This window comes from Grammomys surdaster, unplaced genomic scaffold (assembly GCF_004785775.1).
Source record: "Grammomys surdaster isolate TR1022 unplaced genomic scaffold, NIH_TR_1.0 125692, whole genome shotgun sequence".
Lineage (NCBI taxonomy): Eukaryota > Metazoa > Chordata > Mammalia > Rodentia > Muridae > Grammomys > Grammomys surdaster.
In genome coordinates this window covers 2,849,331-2,861,946 of record NW_021620528.1, presented here as the reverse complement: position 1 = coordinate 2,861,946, position 12,616 = coordinate 2,849,331, and the positions used below count along the sequence as shown (strand labels likewise).

General features: G+C 41.1%; 1 protein-coding gene across 2 annotated transcripts; it reads left to right on the top strand.

Moving 5' to 3' along the window:
- Positions 1-3,107: 3,107 nt before the first annotated feature.
- On the top strand, positions 3,108-8,637 carry Lrit2 (leucine rich repeat, Ig-like and transmembrane domains 2). 2 transcript variants are annotated; one of them, XM_028788034.1, is made up of 3 exons: positions 3,108-3,127; positions 3,549-4,330; positions 6,764-8,637. In XM_028788034.1, exons 2-3 carry the CDS (start codon positions 3,562-3,564, stop codon positions 7,519-7,521), a joined length of 1,527 nt encoding a protein of 508 aa, XP_028643867.1. In that variant the 5' UTR covers positions 3,108-3,127; positions 3,549-3,561; the 3' UTR covers positions 7,522-8,637. The 2 variants fall into 2 exon arrangements, with proteins under 2 accessions (XP_028643867.1, XP_028643866.1); XM_028788033.1 differs by having other exon boundaries at positions 3,127-3,256.
- The last annotated feature ends 3,979 nt before the right edge of the window (positions 8,638-12,616 follow it).

The window sequence follows — 12,616 nt, the reverse complement described above, 5'->3', positions numbered from 1 at the left end:
CATACTAATCTTCCAGTGTAACTCATTCCCTGAAAACTGAATGTTCTTTGAATAGCCTAGAATTCCTCATCTTTCTGTACTAAGGCTAGCTGCCATCTGTGCTACAGTGATCCTGAGGTACACTGCCACTGAGTGGCTAGTTTAAGAGTTGCAAGTCAATGTCAGTTTACATGGTTTCATGGCATCTCCATCATATATTTGCCAGACTACAGCATGATCGTATTCCTCCTCCCTATACAGATGGTTTGTCCAAACTCATTTATTTTCAGTTGCCTTTCCTGGTTGTAGGATACAAACAGACAAAACCAAGTTATGTGCTGGAAAGAGGATCTAAGTTGTCATACTGGACTCTTAATCAAGAGACCAAATGAGTTTGTTCAGAGGGATGGAGTTGAATCTACTGAAGGCATTCATCAATTCTCAGGCACTGTATTTTGTTTACTTGCAACAGCATGGTAGGTAGGGCATATCCAGCTTATGCTATGGCATCAGCTTTCACATTTCAGCGGCTTAGCACATCATGACTCATTCCTGCTCCAGCAGTCTGCTCATTGACTGAGAGCGGAATGATGGAGGGAGGGCTCTGCTTCAGGTACTCAAAGACCTAGGCTATGAGAAACTCCACCATCTGGAATATCAATAGTTACCTCAACAAGAAAAAACAAAACACAACTAGAGAAGCATGGAGGGGATTTTCAAATATTATGACTTCTAGCATCTCAGTAGTAAAAATCAGATCATATAGCTTGAATATTTCAAGGGGCTTTGAAATATGGTCTGCATTTCTCTCACTGGTATACTACACAGCATGAGTGGTCAAGGGACCATCTCAGAGACTGTTGGCAAAAGACAGAAGGGGAAAAGTCTCTATCTAGGGAAAAGGGAAGATATCTGTCTGCTACCTAGTACCACACCCAGTTTTCTATCTGCTCTAAGCTGTCTCAAATTGACTTATTTGGGGAGTAAATGGCACTTTTCAACTGGATGGGATATTCTTTTATTGAAAGTACATTCAGATAAAACAGGAATCATCTCCCAGAAGTAATTTACATTTATACCATAATCACACAGTAATTCTTCTCCAATAATTATGTCTTTAGAGAATGATACAGTTCAAATCCTAAAAGCCTCTTTCAGGAGGGGAGATGAAGATGAAATCTTATCTCTCTTTTGATGTCAGAGTCTCATGACTTTTATGATTACATTTTTTCCAGTTATTTAAGCTAAACAAGACTAACCAAGTAAGTATATTACTCAGGGTTTTCTAGAGGAACCGAACTTATTGGTGAATCTATATTTATATCCATAGTATGTATATCTATGTATAGCTGTCTAGATGTGATATATACCTATCTATATCAATCTAGATATATATACTTATCTATATCTATCTAGATATAGGTATATATTTAGATATATACCTATCTATTCATATCTATCTAGATACAGAAAAGCTCTAAGACAACATTGAAAGTGAGTAGGTCTGAATTTATACTAAGTAGGGCATGGTGTAGACAGAGAAGATATTTTAGGAAAGGAAGAAGATTTTTAGTTTTGGGCTGTCATATATAGGTATAAGAGGAAAGAAAGGAATTTACTCGTGCCTTCAGATAGCCATCCACTGAATTTCAGGGTCCCATGAAGTAAGCCTACTTTGTGGGAAACTTGGCAAAGGATTCTGGAGCAAACTTCTTTCAGTGTTGATTCTTTGTGGACAAACTGGCCAGAAATTGATGTCTCCCCCAGCCCATACCTGCGTGTGTGCTGCTTTGGGAAGGACATTGCTTTGTGCAAGCTCTCCTTGCAGTTGAGTGTCACCTCCTCATCATTTGAAAGAAGATAACGAGAGCCACACATCTCCCCATCTCACACAGACTTTGTGCATGCCACAGCACACTCCTTGTTTGAATTTTTTACCTTGAAAGTAACCGCAAGGATCTATCCAAATGTTGACTTAGATTACCTAGGAATGCCAGAAAATGCATCTGGTATGAGTGGGAAGCCTGGGATGTAAGCAGCTTAGCTGGTGACCCATTTCCGCCTTGCTGGTTAGCTACTAAGCGGATTTTTAGTCACTGAAGCCTTTTGTGAGGTATAATGTATATCATGAATCTTACAAGAACTCATAGAACTTTGGCATTTTCTTGATGTGCCCTCATTTATTAAGAAAGGCAATATGTCCATTCATCTAGACTCTGTCACATAGAGGGGATGAATTATGGGGCAGCTACTGTCCTGGGTACTTTGTTTTAATTAATCTAAATATTTCCTGTACAAACTGTGAGATGTTTGTTGATATTTCTTGTTCTACAGAAGAGACACAGAGGCTCACAGGTTAGAAGATATTTCCCAAACAGCCAGACTCAAAAGCAGAAGCACAAAGAAGACTAAATGAGGCAATATCTATAGCATTTATTTTCTTACACTGTTGTGCCTAGCAAACATAACTTGCAGTGAACAAACAATAAACAGTGGATGTGTGAAGAGTGATAGAGAAGTATCTTGTCATAGATGACATTTATAAGCCTGACACTTGCTCTTTATGGTATGATGCAGTGTTTTAGAAAAGTCAAGGAAAAGACATATCATTAAGCTTCTTGCCTTAGTCCCAAAAGCTTTGTCCTTATGCTTATAAGCTTCCATATTGGAAAGACACCCTGATGTTTCTCCAATTCTAGTGATAAGAATTGCAGAAGCATCTGTCTTAATGAAGTAAAAGTATGACTAAACACATCACCCATAGTGCTGTCAGACAGCAAGCAAGAAAAACAATCATAGGATTGTTTTGTTGCTCATTATCTGCTTTCACTTCAAGAAAATAATTGGAAATTGGGTTTTCAGGATTCCCTGGATTCTTTGTAAGAAGCTGAGAGAAGGTAGAAGCAAAATAGAGCTTGATGTCTGATGTATGTTTCTCTTTCCAACCTCAAGAACCACAGCTTTCTCTCTTTGATTAAGAGACACAACTTCCCGACATGGGCTTTTCCTGAGCCTGGGAGCTGGGCTGTAACAGACCTCGGGGCATTCAGGGCTTTAGTGCTGCTGTGCTGACCTACATCTTTATGGATTATCAATAATAGGATTTGCTATTCAGAAGCTGAGACCATACCTACCCAAACCACACAAAGTATTGCCTACAGATAAATATGGCTTTTGTTTTTTACTGTTTCTTACAAGTTCTGGTCTCTTGGGTTATGCATGCAGCACAGCCGTTCTGTCTGCCAGAGTGTACCTGCTCAGAGGAGAGTTTTGGCAGGTGTGCTGTGCTGACAGGATTCTAGAGGGTGATGTGGGGGTGGAGGAGATTTTCTTTTAAAATTATATGGAGCAACAGAGGCTTAGAGTCTGTGGGAAATCAGCTAAATCTGCATGGAATTCATTTTAGTTGGTTCTGGAGTTTACTGAGCAGAGCATTTTTACCAAAAGCAATCTCTTTTATTTTAAGTTCATTATTTTTTATTAAATCCCCATGTCTAATGACAGGATCCACAAAATACCACTTATAGGTTCCTTAATGCTTATTAAAGTTTTTCTGCTTTCTTATGCAGGAGCCTTCAGTGCATGTCTATGTCTTTGGGAAAGATTCCAGACAACTTTCCTGAAGAACTCAAGCAAGTGAGAATTGAAAACTCACCCTTATTTGAACTTCCCCAGGGGTCTTTCAGCAACATGAGCACTTTGGAATACCTTTGGCTCAACTTTAACAATGTCACTGTGATCCACCTAGGGGCCCTGGAGGACCTGCCAGAGCTGAGAGAGCTGAGGCTGGAGGGGAACAAACTCCGTTCAGTACCTTGGACAGCATTCCGTGCCACCCCTCTCCTGCGAGTTTTGGATCTCAAACACAACAGGATTGATGCACTCCCTGAACTGGCTCTTCAGTTCCTAGCCAACCTGACATATCTTGACATATCCTCCAATAGGCTGACAGTTGTATCCAAGGGTGTCTTCTTGAACTGGCCAGCCTATCAGAAACGGCAGCAGCTTGGTTGTAGAGCTGAGATTCTCTCCAATATGGTATTGTCGTTGCACAATAATCCCTGGCTATGTGACTGCCGTTTAAGGGGGCTTGCTCAGTTTGTCAAGTCCATTGGTCCCCCTTTCATCCTGGTGAATTCTTACCTGATATGCCAGGGTCCAGTCTCTAAGGCAGGGCAGCTTTTACATGAGACAGAGCTCGGAGTTTGTATGAGTCCAAATATCTCCACCCCTAGTGCCAATGTCACTATCCAGGTAGGAAAGAATGTGACCCTGCAATGTTTGGCACAAGCCAGTCCCTCACCAACTGTTGCATGGAAGTATCCCCTGAGCACGTGGAGAGAATTTGATGGTAAGCCACATGTACTTTCTGTATATATATATGGGGGCAGTGTAGAGGTCTGTTAGGACTCTTTCTCAGTACTATGCCTGTCACAACGGATGGGTGCTGGTAAGATTGGCATATATGTGCATTAACTCCATAGAACAGAAAAGGGTCCAAGGTAGCATTCCATGATCAGCAATGTTTAAAGTGGGTACATGTAGATCTCACATATAAATAGATATATTGGATCTGATGATCTCCTATAGTATATAAATAATAGAATTACAAATGAGCAACTATATTGTTTTAGGACCTTCTGGATTAAAAGCACAATTTTAACATTTTAGAATCCTAAAATTTCTGGCTAGAACTTACTGTAGTAAGTGTTATTTATCTCCTAGACTTGCCTTACCTGAATTACATGGGGTGCTACTACAATACGATTTGTAAGGCCCTGCTCCAGAGATTTGAACTCAGTGAGTTCAGGGCCAACAGTATGTATTGTTACATATGGATTTCTTCTGTGTTGCCCTTGAGTGATTCTCCATAACTTAAGGATAGCAAGTCCTACATATCAAATGAATATTTACTTTCTATTATCATGTTAGCCAGACAATACTAGCTCAAAATTATAGGCCCTAGAGAGATTAAATGACTTTAGGAACCCATAACTGGGGCCTGATTTCTTGGCACCAAGAAAGGCACTTCATTTCTAGGAGGAGGTCTTAGCATTTTTTAAAGCCATGCAAGGGTTCCCAGGAGCATGTTGGAGATGGAAGGACATCTGTAGTGTCTTAACTCTTCCTCTGTCTAAAACAGTTGAAATGGAATAATATTTGAGGGATTCAACCAAGCCAGTTTCCATAGATGATGATGAGCCTCTAGGAGGTTTTAAAAATATACAACTGACTGAAGTTTTTCCTTTTCCCATTATTTTGATCTTACTGTATTGGCAAGGTGTTAAATGCTAACAGCAGAGAAAGATAGATTTTTTCATTTTTTTTCTTTTAAAATCAAGAAATTAGTTGGGGAGTGGTGGCAAACACCTTTGATCCCCAGCACTTGGGAGGCAGAGGCAAGCAGATCTCTGAGTTTGAGGCTAGAATGCTCAAACTAGTGAGATACAGGACAGCAAGGGCTGTCTCTTAAAAAAATAAAACAAGAAGAGAAGAAAAAGAAGAGAAGGAGAAGGAGAGGGGAGGAAGAGGGAAGGAGGAAGGGAGAAAGGAGGAAAGGAGGGAGGGAAGGAGCAATGCTCTATCATCACTATTTTCAAAAATTTTATTTATATATTTTATGTGTATGGTGTCTTACTCAGAGTTGCTATTGCTGTGACAAAACACCATGATCAAACAACTTGGGGAAGAAAGTGTTTACCTGGCTTATGCTTCATCATCACTGTACTGTTTATCATTGAACAAAGGACAGGAACCTCAAGGCAGAAGCTGATGGATGGAGGAATGCTGCTTACTAGCTTGGTCCACAGAGCTTTCTGCGCCTGCTTCCTTAAAGAAAGAGGACAACCACCCTAGCGGTGGCCCCACCCCTCATCTATCACTAATTAATATAATGTGCTATAGGCCTGACTGCTATATAGCCTGATCTTATGAAAATATATTCTTAGTTGAGGCTCCCTCTTCTCCAATGATTCTAGCTTGTGTCACTTTGACCTAAAACTAGCCTGCCCAATGAGTGTTTTACCTTCATGTATGTTTGGGCATCCCATACATGCCTAGTGCCTGCAGTGGCCAGAAAAGTATATTGGATACCTTGAAACTGGAGTGCTACCATGTGGGTGCTGAGAGTCAAACCAGGGTCCTCTGTATGAGCAGCCAGTATCCTTAACTGCTGAGAAATCTTGCCAGCCCACTATAATCACTCTTGATACTGTGTTATATCTAGAAATAATGACAGGTAAGGCTTACTGACACTTTTCTATAAAACTTGTAGAGTGCATGTTATCTAATTTTCTTGACAAGGAAATTGAGGCTAAGAGAAATTAAGTATTTTGCCCAGTGTAGTGTATTTGAAAGAGGGGAACCTAGGTATTTGATTTCCAGGTTCTGAGGAACTGCACATCTGTGAGGTAAGAGCTCCTTTGGAGCCCACAATATCTCTTAATCACACCATTTTGAAGTCTTCTTAAGCCAGAGTATCAGGTTCAGTAAGGCCAAAGTGGGCACAACTAATACTAAAAGAATATGGCCTCCTTAGATAGAAGAATGGACTCCACGTAATTGCTACCTCTGAACAAGCATGGATAAGTTAATCACCTGCTTCAACACTCAGCATCTTAGAGCAAATTAAATATTTATAGAGTTTCAAGAAAGATAATCCCTGACACAAGGAACATACTTAATAAATAATAATCATCCTTCAAACATAAGACCTAGCATTGCTAGAAGTTTCCAGCTCTCTATCAAAGAAATGCACAGCTGTTTTGTTGTTCTTTTCACCCAGCGTTGGCCTCGACAGTTGCAGAAGATATCATTCTGTCCCAGCTTATCATCCCAGCAGCTCAACTGGTAGACGGTGGTAATTATACTTGCATGGCCTTCAACTCCATCGGCAGAAGCTCCCTTGTTATCTCACTCTACATCCAGCCAGCACACGCCATGCCTGGATTGAATTCCCTTTCCACCTCTTCAGAGAGCAGTGCCTATGTTGACCTACGGGTGGTCAAGCAGATGGTGCATGGGATCTTGCTGGAGTGGCTCACAGTGTCCAACCTCCCTGAGGAACAATGGTTCACCCTCTATATTGCATCTGATGAAGCTCTAAGGAAGAAGGTGGTCCACATAGGCCCTGGAATAAACACATATGCCGTGGATGACCTCCTCCCTGCTACAAAATATAAAGCATGCCTCAGCCTGAGGAATCAGCCTCCAGGCCAGGGCCAGTGTGTAGTCTTTGTAACAGGCAAAGACACTGGTGGGCTAGAGGGTCGTGAGCACCTCTTGCACATCACTGTGGTCTTGTGTGCTGTGCTCCTGGCCCTGCCTGTGGGTGCTTATGTCTGGGTATCCCAGGGTCCGTACAACTGCAATGAGTGGTATTTGCGCTGTTGCCCTCTTCACAGGAAAATCCTAAGATGCCCACAACCAGTGCCACAGTGCCAGGATAGCTCTTTCAAAGATCTTTCAGCTGTCTATAAGGATGGTGAAAGTCACAGAGTCATAGAGGAAGACGTGGAGGTAGAAAAGGAGGATATCAGTTAACAACCCACCATGGCATGGAAATGAATAGACCTCCAGAAACTTAACTCAACTTTCCATGATAGCACAACTTGGTTGCATTCATTTATCAAACAAATATTTCTTGAGCAGCCACTGTATTCTAATTAAGGTACTTGATGAAGACAGTTCAGAAATAAGAAAGGGAACACAGTATAAGCAATGGAGCTCTGACTTATTAAACTGATATTTTTATATATTTGATAGTGGCTAGAAATTAATAAATATTACTCTTATATATACAAGATTTACACAGAACATTTCATATGCAATATCCTGCAAAAGAAAGTGGGATAGTCCTTATTGTAGGTAAAGAAACTTGATCTCAGAAAGTTCGATGATTTACCCATCACTTATCTATCCAGTGACAGGGCACTGGTCTAAAGAGGATGGATCCTGTTATTTTGCAAACACGCCAGAGACTGGCCTTACTACGGCCACTGTCCTCATGTTGATGTATTGAGAATCAATGGCAGTTGAAATGATGCTTTAAATTGATGGCAACATTTGTATTGAACTTAATCACCCTTCATTTCTTTAGGTTCTTATCTTTTTCTTTGAGGAAGAAGAATTAAACCTTTTAAAATGGAAATTCCCTATTTGTGCTGGATAGTTTTATGTCAAATTGACACAAGCCAAAGTCATATGACTAGAGGAAACTTCAAAAAAAAAAAAACTGCCTCCATAAGATTGGGGCTGTAGGGCACTTTTTGAATTAGTGATTGATGGGGGGAGGTCCAGCCCATTGTGGGAGGTGCTATCCCTGGACTGGTGGTCCTGCGTTCTATAAGTAAGCAGGCTGAGCAGGCCATGTGGATGTAGAGCAAGCCAGTAAGCAGCATCCTTTCATGACCTCTGCATCAGCTCCTGTCTCCAGGTCCCTTCCCTGTTTAAGTTTCTGTCCTGTTTTCCTTCAACAATGTACTGTGATACAGAAGTGTAAGCCAAATAAACCCTTTCTTTTCCAACTTTCTTATTGGTCATGGTGTTTCAGTGAAGCAATGGAAATTCTAATTAAGACACTATTGTACCAAAAGTAGAAAAAAATCACATTCCTCCCCTTCTGATAACTTCAATAAATTTTAACATTTTCTAGTCTTATTTTGTCTGATCTTTGCCTGACCCTGTGTACAAATATATTGTGTGTGAGTGTATATGTATGTGTATGTATATGTGTGTGTAAGATAGATAGATAGATAGATAGATAGATAGATAGATAGATAGATAGATTGTACTTTAAAGCTAATTCCAAGCTTCTCACTAGTTTACCTGGAATACTTTACTGTTTCACAGAAGAAGTTTAAAATAATATAACCACAAGATTATTGTCACTCCCTACAAACCTATATTTTTATATATATACTTAGTATGTGCATATATAACAACACACATGATAGAGTAAGAATCTGTTATTGAGAAATGCTTGCTGGTACATTTTTAAAGGCAAGTATCTGGAGAGAGGGGAAATCATGCTGCTATTGGCCTCTTTATAATTCCATCTGTAGGAGTAACAAAAGTTAGGTGTGGAGGATGCAGTCATCGCAAAGGGGACTAGGATTAGCATAAAGGTGAGGTAAGGTGTAATGACCTTGGTGATGGCTTGGGAGAGAAAGACAGGAAGAAGGCAGAGCCATGGAAAAGGAGAAAGTCTAGGAGTGAGAATCAGGAACATGTTGATGAGCTGTGTCCAGCTGCCTATATGAACTTAGAAAATTGAGGAGGAAGAATGAGGTCTAGATAGGACTTCTTGAAATAGGGTATTTTTAAAGACTCTTGAGTTACCCCTTGGAAAGTCCCAAATATTCACATTACACATGGTCATGGGCTTATGGTTGCTGTTAACAGTTTCAACATTAGAATTGTAGAAAAACAATACACATCTAGTAGAAACAAAACTGAATTTGAATGTTGGGGTTTTTTCCCCCGAGTTAGTGATATGCACTGTGATTCTCCCTAGACATGCTGGGATTCCAGGCAATGACTGGAAGAGAAACAGCTGAGATCACAGTATTCTGTGTTGCTAAGGTTGTTTGGATGCTGTGCTTAGTTAAGTAACGGGTATTTAAAAAACAGCTTTAGCTTAGAATTTCTAGTATATTTCTCAACACATGATGATTTTATTGGGGATGCAATCTCATTGTAAGTCCAGAAGCATCTACATATGTGATGTCATGACATCTATGCTGATCTCCTTCACTTCTTTTGCTTAATTCCTGTTTAAAGGATTCTTATAGCCTTATGTCTCATTGTCATATTTGGGACATGTTATGCTCAAAACAACTTAGAATTTGGACCATGTATCTTAGTTACTGTTCTATTGCTGTGAAGAGACAACATGACTTATAGAAGAAAACATTTCATCTAGGGCTTGCTCACAGCTTCAAAGGGTTAGTCCATTATCATCACAGTGGGAATCAGACAGGCATGGAACCAGAACAGTAGCATTAAGCTTTACATCCTGATCTGCAGACATCAGAGAGTGAGAGTGAGAGAGAAAATGAGAGGCAGGGGTGGGGTGGTAAGGAAACTGGACCTAGCATGGACTTTTGAAACCTCAAGCTCACACCCAGTGATATATTTCCTTCAACAAGACCATACCTCCTAACCCTTCCTAAACAGTTCAGTAATTGTGGACTAAGCATGCAAATACATGAGCCTATGTGGGCCATTCTCATTGAAACCACCACACCATGTAAGTGTGCAAGTGTGCGTGTTGGGGATAAAATCCGAGGCCTCACCTCACACATGCTAGACAAGAACAATAACATTGAGATGTAGAGTAAGTTCCAGACCGTGTAATTTTAAAGTAATTTTTAGTAGAAAGCCATCTTTAGTTCCAGAAACTTTAAGGATATTTTTTCTTTCTTCTTCTGTCTTATTGGAGCCTGTCTACCTCATAGACAGAGAACAATCTGGCATAGATGAAAGACTCTAAACATGTATGAGCACAAACACAGCTGAATACATTGTTGCATAATGACAAGTGACTGAACCTCATTCAGCCAAAGAAGTCCATTAGTATGGTTTTGTAATGGCATGCAAGCATCTTCAACACCAGCTCCAATACTCCATGCCTTAATTATTTCTAACTCTCCTAAAGGGAACTCCATGTGTCCATATATCTGGTGGATATATCTGCCTTGGTCCTCATGTAGCACCTTCTCTCTAATTTCTGCCCATTTGTCCATGGCTGGATTCTTGATAACCATCATAAAAGAGTAATTGCTTGCTAACTGATTCCTACATCTATGACAGGCTAGCTGGATTCTCTCAAAGCTCTCATTGTCACAAACATGGAATCTACAGTCTCAACTACTTGGAAAGCTGAGACAAGAGGATTATTAGAGTCCATGAGTTCAGGACTACTTTGATTAACACAACAGGATCCTGTCTCAAAACACAACATCAACAACAAAACATCTTGGTTCATGTAGAAAGAATTCTTACAGGTCTTAAGAAACAAGGACAGTAATCTCATCAGCACCTTTTGACACATTTGCCAGCTTGACTCTGAAGGAGAGCAATGAAGTCCCACTTATTTTTTGGTGACATCTTGTCAGTTCTTCCTTAGAGAGAAGAGTATGCCAAAGTACAGGCCACACATTTCAGATAGACGATATATGTGGGCCACCACAAGCCATCCTCAAATGTATCCTATACAACTAAGAATAGCAACTGAACTTTTATCAGTAGCTACAAAGCAGACACTAGGTGTTGGCATATATTATCTCTTGCTGTTTTCAGAGCAATAAGACTTTGCACCCTGTACTGATGAGAAAAGTGAGACCCAGACAGCCTTCATCTTTTGCACAAAGTCACACATAAGTAATAAAACCTGAGTTCAAGTTATAACACTGTCAATCTGTGAAAACACCTTATTAGTTCATAAAATTAGAAAACCTGAGTTTAGAGGTACCTGGGGAGATCGCTCAGTCAGTAAAGTGTTTGCTATATAAGCAGGAAACCTGACTTTGATCTCCAGAACCACATCTTAAAAATCAAGCTGGCATTATGGAGCATGCTTGCAATCCCAGAAAGTTGCAGATACACTGTTCACTAGAGCTTGCTGGCCAGCTAGTCTAGTGGAATGGGCAAACTTCAGGTAAAAGCAAAAGACCCTATTTCGATAAACAAAGTAGATAGTAACTCAGAGAGACATCTGCAGACTGACCTTTCCATGTTCATGGATACCACCCATCCCATGTTGTACCTACTTTTAAGATTTTTCACGAGTAGAGTAGCTTGGAACAGATAACAGCAGACCAAATGGTTCCATGAGGGGAGGTTTATTAAGAGAGAGAGAGAGAGAGAGGGGGGGGGGGGGGGGGGGGAGGGGAGAGAGAGGGAGGCGAGAGGGAGAGGAGAGGCCCGCCATGACCACATGGAGAGAAGGGGAAGGGAAGGGGGGAGGGGAGAGGGCAACCTGCAGGCGTGGGACCGAGGGAGCAAGAGAGGAGCAAGAGAGAGAGAGAGAGTAGGAGGCAGGCAGCCCCTTTTATAGTGGGCAGGCCTACCCAGCTGTTGCCAGGTAACTGTGGGGAGGAGCATACCTGGCTGCTTCCAGGTAACTGTGGAGGTGGAGTTTGACAGAATACTAACACCTGCGTTCACACATAAGAATACACACATACATGAACACACACATACATGTGAGTCCAACCTCACAAGGCAGGAAAAATGGCTTCTGATCACTTAGCATCACTACTACTGATTGGGCATAGGACTAATTCTCCAATCATAGACTTTAGAAAGGGGAGGCCATTCCCATTTGCTGTTGCTGCCTTCTTCCTACCTACTTGGAAACCTAACATCAAGCTAGACTATAGGTCTGGGCCTATCTTAGTGTCCCAGAGTAAGCTGCCCTTCAGCTTGCCACATCCTAACTCTGTAAGACTTGGCAAGCCTCACCCCACTGACAGTGTCTCCTCCAGTACTGACCACATTTACTGATCTTATTGTTTGGTCTATCCTCCTTTCTCCCTGTAGGCTCAAGTTGGCTACCACCCCCTTTCCCCTTCCACGGTCAGTTCCAAGAGTGGCTCTCCTTGGGTCAAGTTCCTGAGTCTCTCCATAAAGCCCA